The following is a 10,711-nucleotide window of genomic DNA, read 5'->3' as shown; positions in this document are numbered from 1 at the left end:
ACATGCTATTCCCTCTTGCCTCCTTACTTCTTAGTCATTCAATCATTTATGCAACAAATAATTATTATGTAGGTATGAGGCGAATCATTGAACGAGTCTGGCAAGGGCCTCACCCTCAGAGGCTACCAGTCTAGTGGAAGCTAAACAGATAAACTAGATGATTTCAGTAATTCATTCACTCCCCAAATAAGTATTATTTCATTTTTCAATAAATACTCACTGAGCCTTTACTATAGGCGAGGTACTGAGAATTATTACTGAGTAAGACAGGCAAGATCCATGCCTTCAAGGGCTTACATTTAACTGGAAGTCAAACAAACAAACAAGATGATCTCAGAGAGGGATAAGTGCTAAGAAAAATGCAACAGGATGTGTGATGGAGGAAAGAGGGGCTGGAGGATGTGCTGAGGAATGGTGAAGGAAAGCCTCTCTGGAGAGTGCCATCTGAGCCAAGACCCATCCTATAAACCCAGGGCCATGAAGCTTTTCCATCTCTTCCATGTAGCACCCATGCTTCTTAACCACATCCTTCATTTGGGCATTTATCACACTGTCTGGTGTTAGTTTCTCCATGTCTGTCTGTCTTCTCCCCATTTAGGGTCATAATCTCTGGGAGTTGGGGGTGGCTGCATGACTTTGGAGCCTCCATAGTCTGGGCTGACACGGGAGGTAGGAAGAATTTTCTAATTCGGTGCCATGAACACGTGCTCAAGCGTCCCGGACACAGGGACAGCCCGTGTAAGTGGCTGACTGGATCCGTCCGCAGGAAAGAGGGGGCGAGGCGCGCCAGAACCTTCCGCCCAGGAACCGGTTGGGCCTGGCCCAACTCTACCCAGAGGTCAGCGTTCCCGGCGACGCCCGCGAGGGGGCGGGCCGCCGGGCAGTGTGCCGCGCCTGCGCAGCACAGCGCCCGCGCCGGCGGCCCTGAGCGCTGTCCCCGGAACTGCGCCGGCGCAGTGCGCCGGGCGCTAAGGGGCGGGGTTTCGTTGCGCCGCGCGCAAGGCTGGGGCAAAACCCGGCCCGGGATAGGGCGTGGGGCAGCGCGTCGGGACGTCCCTCGCGTCGGGCCCGAAGGCGCTTGCGCGCGGCGCGGCCGGTGGGGCTGCTGGGGGGCGGGGCTGGGGCAAGTGTGGCCTCTTTGCCTCATTGTCCCCTAGCGCCGCCCGGACATCGCGCAGGTCGCCGGCACCATGAAGATCTGGACTTCGGAGCACGTCTTTGAGTAAGTTTGGGGCGTTGGGCAGGTCGGCGGGGGCACGGGGCCACCGCGGGGTGGGAGGGCGGGGCGGGGATGGAGTCGTGGCGAGGCCTGGGCGCCCCTCAGGAAGCTTCCAGGCGCCGGGCCTAGTGGGGACGGCGAGCCTGAGTCCCACGGGGCCCCGAAGGCTCCCGGGCCGCCCTGCGCCCCAGGAAGGGGCCCCAGGACAGAGTGCCCGGCCCCCAGAGCCAGCCGCCGCCCCGCGGGGAGGGGGCCCGAGACGGGAGCCTGCGGCCTGCCCTCCGGCGAGCCCCCGGGTGGTGGGGCGTCGCGGGCACGAGGTCCTTGACAGCTCTCGGGGTGGGAGGCCCCTCGCTGCCACATGCGGCCTGGCGAACCCCAGTGGGAACTGTAACCCGAGAAGGCGCAGACTTTGTCGAGAGTCGCCCCCCCCCCCCCAGCCCGCGTTTGGGTGGAGTTTCTTACCGCCAACGTGAATTTCTGGTGAGCTCAGGCGACCAGGAGGCGAGACCGTCCTACAGCTCGTTGACTTGAGGATCGGAGCCTTGGAATGGAGTCCAAGGTCCGGGTCTGGCTCCAACAAGCCGCGTGACCTTGGGTTACGCTTTTCCCTCTGAGACGTGCAAGATGATGGTATCTGCAGGGCCTGCCACAGCAAGATGTCTTTGAGGCCACTTTTCAGTAGCATCTCTTGTTAGCGAGAAATTTTTAGTAACGAAAATAGGCCTTCAACCAGTTGGATGTTGGGAATTCAGTTCCCTTCTGGTTCGGGGATTCCATATAAAAAAGAACCACACATAGAAGCAGCTGTATCTTTTTTGCCTAAAGAGTTAATCAGTTACCCCAGACTTTATTGAGTAATCTGTCTTCTTCTGACTGGTTTGACGTGTCACCTTTGTCCTACACATGATGGTGATTTATATTTGAATCTGTTTGTGAACCATCTGGTTATTCCATTTAGCTTGCTATTGTTGCCACACTGTTTTAATTTTTATAGCTTTGTAGTGTGTTTTAGTTTAACCATTTGATTTTTTTAAACTGTTTCCAAGGGCGGTTTCAAAAGTTGTAAGCTTTTTACATACTCAATATGTCTGCTGGATCCTGGAAAGTATAGAATACGAGAATCAGAAGGAAGATTTCTTTTCTCGCTAATGTTTACAATCTTTCTGGGGAAAAAGACCCTAAATTTGTAGCCTTTCTCATGTTCTTTAACTTGGTCACACTCTTCGCTACTCCATTTCAGCCCTTGGGATCCTGGATGGTTTGTTCCTCGCAATCCTTTTCTGGGTTTAAATACTTCATCGTTGTTGGCACTGTGTCTCCTTAGAACTTTCTTCTCCCTGGCTTGTCCCCTGCCTCCCTCTCCACTCTTTCTGCCCCTTTCTTCAAGATTTCCCTCTCTCCTTACCCTTCAGAGTAAATATTCCATGAGATTCTTTTGTTGGCCTTCTTGTCTTGCATTTCATGTGTGATTCTTAATCTTTCTTTTTTCTCTTCATCACAGACCTGTCAGATTTGATGAAAACTCTGGGACCCTCCTCCCAGAAGGCAGATATATTCAAATAAATGCTGTACGTGTTCTGGGAGAAGAAGCCCTGATCCTGAGTCTCCTCAGATAATCTGGGCTTTTTGATCGAGGTCCCAGCTGATACGTAGACATTGGTGGCACCCAAATCTGTACCTTGAGCTCCAGCCTCTCTTGAACTTCAGGTTCTTATTTTCAGGTCTTACCAGACACCTCTACTCACGTGTCCCACAGGCTTCTGACACTCAGCATGCCTGAAATTTAAGTCGTTGTTTATCCTCATAAATCTTAGTGTTTCCCATCTGAAGGAGGTTACTGTCTAACAACGTCGAAGTCATCATTCTGTGCCTTACCCATCTTTGGTTTTCCAGTACTTCCTTCTGAGGCCTGGCATAAAGCTGGCATCCAGTTGAAGTCATTCATTGATTCCTTCAACAAGTGTGAATGCCCACTGTGTGCTAGGCACTCTTCTTTGCATTGGTTACATTTTGGTAAATAAGACATTGGTGCTGCCTCCGTGGAGTTAACAGAGCCCGCACACCTTGTTTTATAGAAGAAATTGGACAGGTCAGTAAGCCATCAGGTTCTCCTGACTGCCCTTTTGGTGCCATCTTTGAGTGTCTTCCAGTCTCAGGTCTTTTCCCACAATTACATTGATGCTGGAAGACTGTTAATTGTAGTACGCATCCTTCGTAACATTTGAGCTAGTTATCTTTCAAAATGTCGTAGTGCAAGCTAAGTCAACATCGATGTTTTCAAGTTGGCTCAGAGAGAAGTAAATTGCAAATAATGTATAACCATCCGGAAGCCATGCAATTATTAATTTTTTAGTGGGGATGGGGGAAGAGATAAGTGTGAGGAAACCAGCTAACCATGGTATATGACTAGAAGGAGACAGGGAAAGGGTTCATCGATTTTCATTTTAGATAGTTGCCTTGGTAACAATCAGTGCTCGCCCTATATCACTTCTATTTGTGGAGACTGTTTATATTTATGAAGTAGCTCCACTCATATACCTGCATTGATTGCTGAATAAGGCCTGAGATTAAAAACAGAATGAGGTTCATTTATATAATATTATAGCAAAAATGAAAACATTAAAAATAATGTCACTGGTTGTCCTGGGTTCTGGGAAATGAATGGTGTTGAGATTTTCCGTCTGTCAACAAGTAGTTATATCAGGCTTAGTTCTCTGAAAAGTTGAAATAGATTAATGCCTGCCTGTTTTGCTTTTAGAAAAATAAAAAATAGTACTTTTATCAGTAAATGTAGTTTGAAACGTCATTTCCAGATCTTTTTCCTTTCAATGAGGATGGGCGCACAGGTGGATAGTGGAGAATCAGATTGCAGGTGGACTAAGTCACCTTTAATACTTTTTATAGTTAATAAGGGGCTCTTTTGAAAAGAGTATTTTTGTATGAGCATCTTATTCACATAAGTTGTGAAGGGAACAAATGTAGATCACGTTTTGAATCTCCCAAGCACATGTGCTTTTTCAAGAAGATAAAGGTGCTGCGACTTCCATCATATTGTTAACCATTTCAATCCTAGATGATAAGCAAATGTTTATTATAGTAAGAGAGAATATTAGAACATAAGATTTTAGGAGTGCCTTAAAAACATCGTATTGCGTGACCTTTTCAAAATAGAATCACTCCTTTGAGGAAAGCAATGGATTAAGATTGACTCGAGCAGCCAGTGTTATTACTTTAATATAGAGAAAAATACATTTTTAATATTACAGTATTTAAATCAATAATGCGTTGGATCTTTTTGTAATCCCTATAAGAATTCACAGTGCCTATAAGTTCTTTTGCCCTTGTTACTTTTTTATAGCTTCTTGGAGTTAGAGTCAGACAAAAGAATAAATGGTATAATAACAATTTTTGCTGCTTGTTTCTGTAGAACATAATTTTTAAATACATTTTATGAATCAGTGGTTCTTAGAATATTTACGTGTGAAAGTGAACACAAGTAAGTAGGAAAGATTGCTTAAGAAACTGTACTGTAACGCTCTATAGGCTATTTTAATCTTCATAGATATCAATTGTACCATATACCCTGTGTGCTGAGAAAATGCTGAAATCTGTACATGTTCAAAATGTAGATTGTGCCCCCAAAGTCATCTTTCAGTCATTGTTTCAGAAAATCACATTCCCTAGGTAAATTAACTAAGCTTCAATTGTAAAGAATAATTTGATGGGTTATAAATGGTTTAGTTTATATGCATATTTTTAAATGTTTGATTTTTGGTTCATGTTGGCAGCCACCCGTGGGAAACTGTTACAACAGCTGCAATGCAGAAATACCCAAATCCTATGAACCCGAGTGTGGTTGGAGTTGATGTATTGGACAGACATGTAGATCCCTCTGGAAAGCTGCACAGCCACAGACTTCTCAGCACAGAGTGGGGACTGCCTTCCATTGTGAAATCTGTAAGTGTGTCTTTATTCCTGTAGAAATGTGACTGCTGTAGAGAAGTTTTCTAAACCACATTATAATTTCAAATAGGTTGTGGGAGCCGATTCCGAATGTCATTTTTGCATCAGTTCAAATTGTATTATAATAAACTTGAGTTATGAGTGTATAATGAATTGGAAATATTATTACAGTCTTCATGAAGGCACCTGATAAAACCTTCTGAAGGAAGCCAGCTAATGCTCTAAAAGGAGTTACATTTTGCTTTTCCTACTTTTGCCAGCAACTAGAGACCAATAGTAAGATTTGGAAGTAATGGTCTGGTGGCAATTCTTAGCTGACGGTTGCTGTAGTTGATGGTGGGTCGTGCACATTAAGTGAGGAGCATTTTCTCTGACTTTGCTTTTGCCACATTTGTTCCAAGGTCTGGTTCTTCTCATACATTTAAAAACATAGTGCTCTTCAGTTACAAGTGAGCAGGGTTTAATAAGATGACCTAACTAGCAAGAAACTGGAATGCCAGGTCATTGTGATGTGAGAGAACTCTGGTATGATAAGTGGACCCAGTTTTCTGTAGAGGCTCTCATTCTAGAAGGTAGGTTCACTCAGAAGACTAAAGTACACATTTTTCAACAGAAACCTACTGATTGCTTCCTTTGTGCAAAACATTGCATTGGATAGTGGGGACACAGAAATGAGCAAGATCAGAGGATTGGCTTGGGGTCAGAGCAGAGGGAGTGACTCTGGATATGATGTATCCTCCATCATGAGATGGCTGTTTTTCTGTCTGGAAAATGAAGCCATGGCACCCTCTCCTTTGGACTGCTCTGGATACTCTTGAGCTCTCCTTTTTCTAGATACCATGTTTCCCCAAAGATTTTCATGTCCGTATTTCAGGCTCACTGCTCCATCACCCCTTGGCAGTGCAGCATCCTGCTTTACACTGCATACATGATCACTGGGCTGGTTGCTGATTGCCTCTGGGAAGGTTTTTTTGTGTCTGGCAGTCTCATACATGATGTGTGAATTCATGCTACCCTCGCATCAGCCTCCTTTCTGACCTTTGTCTGATTCCTCATGTTTTTTATGAAACAGATTTTTGGTTCAAGATCTTAACACATTTTTACCTTCAAATAAAATGCTGATATACTTGTTAAGAAACCCTTCTCTGATTACTAATTCTGAATGTTTTACCTAGCTTATTGGTGCAGCAAGAACCAAAACATATGTACAAGAACATTCTGTAGTTGATCCCGTAGAGAAAACAATGGAACTTAAATCTACCAATGTAAGTTTTGCCTCCCTTTTGTTTTAATTTTAAACTGTTTGGCTTAATTTCTTGTCTCTTTTATAGTTGATATACAGACGAGCATATGCTCTTCACTGTGGTCTAAGAAATCAGTGCTTACCTGCTGTATCATGTTTGTAGCTTAGCCTCACCACTCTGCGGAGCCTGCGTATGGTTTCTAGGGGACAGGACTGAATAAAATGAATTTGGGATATGTGCATATTATTACTATTATAATACTTTTGTCAAATTTATTTTTTAATGAAAAGCAGTGAATAGTGAAATTTAAGTTCTATTTACACAGTAATAGAAAAGTGGTTTGTTGTTGTTTAGTATGTTTAGCTAGCAAGATTTTGGTTTGTGAATTTTAGAAGTGTTTTTAATCCTGGTTTCCAGTTTGATTTTGACTTTTTTATTATTATTCTATAGATTTCATTTACAAATATGGTTTCAGTAGATGAGAGACTTATATACAAACCACATCCTCAGGACCCGGAAAAGTGAGTAAAAATGCTTTAACAAACCTATTTTACAGGGTATTTTAATGTTTTTATCAAGTATTTCTCTAAAAACTGAAAAGTCATTCTGAAGCTGTCTGAATGTGTTTTGATCCAGAACGGTTTTGACTCAAGAAGCCATAATCACTGTGAAGGGAGTCAGTCTCAGCAGTTACCTCGAGGGACTGATGGCAAGTACGATATCTTCAAATGCTAATAAAGTAAGTAAGGCTTCTCCCCAATTGCTATTATTCCTGGGTTTCATTTCTTGGAAGAGCTTAGTACAGAACATGTGTTTGTCCTCACAAGCTGACTCTCAGCTACAAGGCAGTGAGAATCCATACGGGCAGGTACTTGCACAGGCTCTGGGGTCCAGCACACCTGGTTCACATCCAAGCTCTAACTCTTACCAGCCTTTCAGCCTTGGGCAATTAAATTAACCTTTCTATGCCTCAGTTTCCCATCTGAAGTGGAGATTAAAATTACCCGTTTTACAGGGTTGGGCATGAAGAGTAAACGAGATAACAAATGGAAAGCATGTGGCCCAGGGCCTAGCACAGGGAGTGCTCAATGATGTGTAACCATGTGTCATTATTTAAAGCACTGATTCTCAACCTTTTTTCATTACCTTTTTCCCCCGCCCCCACCCCAGATCCATTTGAGACAGAGGGTATCTGTGCTTTATACAAAAAAGATTTTTTTCCACCCCACCCTGCATGATTTAAAACAAAGTTAGTTTAGAGAAAGAGATGCTTAATGCACTGTTTTGTAACACATGTTGAATCATTCAGCAGTGAAAAGATATTCATAGATGCCTTCTCTGTGCCAGGCAGAGTGCTAGGCTAGACTGGGGATACAGCGGGGAGCAAAACAAACGTGGTCCCTACCCTCGTGGAACTAAGAGGAAAGCGACAAGTAATCACACAACACGGCATTAGGAAAGGAAAAATACAGAAAGGTATGAGAGTGCTTCATGAGTGTTCAGTGAGTGACATTTCTGCCGAGTGCTGACTGAGGGGTGGGCTGTCGTGAGGGGTATGCTAGGAAGCATTGCAGGCAGAGGAGCTGCACGTGCAGGGCCCTGAGATGGCCTGAAGTGCTCCTCTTTCTTTGCCTCGGCAAACTGCATAGAGCACCAGGAGAGAATGGTTGAAGAGGAAGTCAGTGACCAGATCTTTCAGGGCCTTCCTTGAATAGGATTTTGGTTTAAAATATGAACATAAAAAGGAAAAAGGGGTTTGACCTCACCCCCAAAAAAGGACTGCTCTAATCATGAAATAAGTAAAACATCACTGTGATTTAATTGTAGATTCTTTTGAGGACGTCTTTTGCATACAAAATAAAAATCAGTTTATAGATCAAGCCAGTTGCTCAAGGTGTTTGATATTTGGTAAATAACATTAAAGAAGAAAGAGCAAGGACAAAAACGATCCATCCTGGTGGGGTAAAGTTATACTTGAAACGTTCCTTGTTACTTCTTAATGTGCCATTTATTCTATATGTGCCTTTGCTCTCACTCAGTAACGATAAATGTATTGGGTTTTTTTAAGGGCCGAGAAGCAATGGAATGGGTAATACATAAGTTAAATGCTGAGATTGAAGAATTGACAGCTTCAGCAAGAGGGAGCATCAGGACACCGATGGCAGCAGCAGCATTTGTAGAGAAATGATGATCAAAGTTGATACACAACACCCAGTCCCCCAGGTGTCTACAAGCTGACAAGATATTTATTTGTTATTTAAAAAATACAACTATATTTTAGGTAGAATTTTTTTTTTAATAAGCTGGAAAAAGGCTCTGATTTTTGATCAAAACAAAGAGGTACAGGTTTTCTAAATAAAAGGGATCATCTGAAAGTAGTGTTGTTTGAAATGACCATCTAATTTTTAGGATTCCAGTATTTACGTGAAAATTTAACAGTTTTTGGAAATTGGTTTTGGCATATTAAATCTCCTTAAGGTAGAATTTTAAAGCTTTTCATGCAGTGGAACTCTACCTGGCTTTGGACCAACCCCAGAGCAGAGCCTCCTCTTAAATACACACAGTTGCCCTGCTGCGGTAAACTGCAGGAGCTTGCATGAGGGAACTCATTTTAAAAAAGGAGAAATTGCATAGTTTTAAAGGACATTGATTTGTATAAAATAACTTGCTCTGCTATAAACCACCATTAAAAACCAGTGTTTTAATTTGGTACTTAAGTGACATTTTTGGAGTGAAAATTATCACTAAAGTAATATATGATTACAACAAAAATATGATTTTATTGTATCAAAGAGTACTGTATTGATTTGCCAAAGTTTTATAACTTAGTAAAGGTATTACCTTCCTTGGATTTGTACTTTGACTTGGTACTTAGTATGCTGTACCGTGGGTTGGTTATGTTAACTGGAAAAATAAAGTCATTACCGGAATTTTGCAGTACTCCAAACTTAAACAGAAGAACAGCTGTTCACATCTTTTAGCATTTCACATTTGCCTAACTTATAAATTGCCATGTGTCAAAATCATGGTTCTGTAATTGCTAAAGCATGATATGTCAGGTTATTTGAATATAATTACTTTTTGAAATAATTGTGACCACAAAACAGCTTTTTTAAAACATGAAGAGCTGTACATCATTTGAAATTACTCAAATGACGTCTTGATCTGAAGCATAAATCCCAGGTACTTAGTGTTTTTAATGATGTGCCACTGTGGTGGGTGGGGGCGGTGGGGAGGAAAAAATAATAGGGAGAACAAAAGCATTGACCTAAACTAACCACTACGTGAATTACTTTGCAGCTTTTATTTATGGGAAATCCTTATTTTAGATTCTGAAAGGCAGCTGCAATCTCAAAAACAATCCAGTAAATGTATTTTGTCTCCTATTTTGTAGCAGGCAGATAGCACCCAGTAAATCATATCTTTGATAACTGCAGTTGTTGCACACAGAGTATTTTTCTTAAAAGGTGATGAGCTCTTGCCTTTATTTTACAATGCTTCATATGATAAACTTCTAATCAGGTTTCCTGTAAGAGAAACCAGGTAACATATGTACATAAACCACAGAAATAGTATCCAAACTATTTAAAAATTAGTGTTTTTCTACTTAAAATACTGTTTAGCTTAAGACTTCTTAGGGCATTTGTGAAAAATAAATCTAATAAGGTTTTGATTATTTTTTGTAACCAGACATGGTTCTTAGAACTGAAGTAACATTTCATCTAAACAAAACATTGCTAAATATTGAATTTGATAAAAACTTGCCTTGTATAATTTTTGTAAATTGTTCTGAAAAAGGTGTAGTGCCCCAATGATAAAAAGATTTCTAAACAAATTTTTATCTTGATTTTTTACTCTGATCTAATGATAAAATTGTGTAAATTTTCGTTTTCCAATATAGTTCTTTTAATTAAATAGCTGGTAGTTTGGGCTTTTACCTGTTAAAATACAAATACACAGAAAGCAGATGCATTTGAGAGGACTAAACTGGAATAGCCTTGGTAGATTAGACTCGAACTGTGGAGCATCTTAGCCTATTTAATATTAAAAATGGATCTTACATGAATTAAGAAAAACCTTTCTTGTTAATAAAAACTTCATTTTAACTACTATGTTTTTCCTGATTATAATTTCTTTTTAATTATGAAAAGCAAAAGTAGCTTTTCTCCTTCTAAGAGTGCACTTCGTTGGCCACCAGCTGTAAGCCAGCCCTGCGCTCCCAGGCAATGAGGGGCTTTTTGCCGCCGTGGGATCCCCGCGCCTCCGGCCCCTTTGCCCTCCG

General features: G+C 41.8%; 1 protein-coding gene across 3 annotated transcripts; it reads left to right on the top strand.

Annotated features, from left to right (window-relative positions):
* The first annotated feature begins 841 nt into the window (after positions 1-841).
* On the top strand, positions 842-10,539 carry PRELID3B (PRELI domain containing 3B). Of its 3 annotated transcripts, none has more exons than XM_070589643.1 (7): positions 883-1,222; positions 5,011-5,179; positions 6,361-6,450; positions 6,880-6,950; positions 7,066-7,168; positions 7,781-7,905; positions 8,498-10,539. In XM_070589643.1, exons 1-6 carry the CDS (start codon positions 1,191-1,193, stop codon positions 7,883-7,885), a joined length of 570 nt encoding a protein of 189 aa, XP_070445744.1. In that variant the 5' UTR covers positions 883-1,190; the 3' UTR covers positions 7,886-7,905; positions 8,498-10,539. The 3 variants fall into 3 exon arrangements, 2 of the variants coding, with proteins under 2 accessions (XP_070445743.1, XP_070445744.1); XR_011531246.1 differs by having other exon boundaries at positions 954-1,222; positions 7,777-7,905; XM_070589642.1 differs by lacking the exon at positions 7,781-7,905 and having other exon boundaries at positions 842-1,222.
* The last annotated feature ends 172 nt before the right edge of the window (positions 10,540-10,711 follow it).

This window comes from Equus przewalskii, chromosome 21, assembly GCF_037783145.1.
Source record: "Equus przewalskii isolate Varuska chromosome 21, EquPr2, whole genome shotgun sequence".
Lineage (NCBI taxonomy): Eukaryota > Metazoa > Chordata > Mammalia > Perissodactyla > Equidae > Equus > Equus przewalskii.
The sequence above is the reverse complement of the archived record's forward strand: the minus strand, read 5'-3'. Positions and strand labels throughout refer to the sequence as shown.

Coding starts and splice junctions, on each gene's coding strand:
- PRELID3B (XM_070589642.1), top strand. CDS start 1,191: ATGAAGATCTGGACTTCGGAGCACGTCTTTGA. Junction 6,451..6,879: donor TGGAACTTAAATCTACCAAT/GTAAGTTTTGCC, acceptor ATTATTCTATAG/ATTTCATTTACAAATATGGT. Junction 7,169..8,497: donor TATCTTCAAATGCTAATAAA/GTAAGTAAGGCT, acceptor GGTTTTTTTAAG/GGCCGAGAAGCAATGGAATG.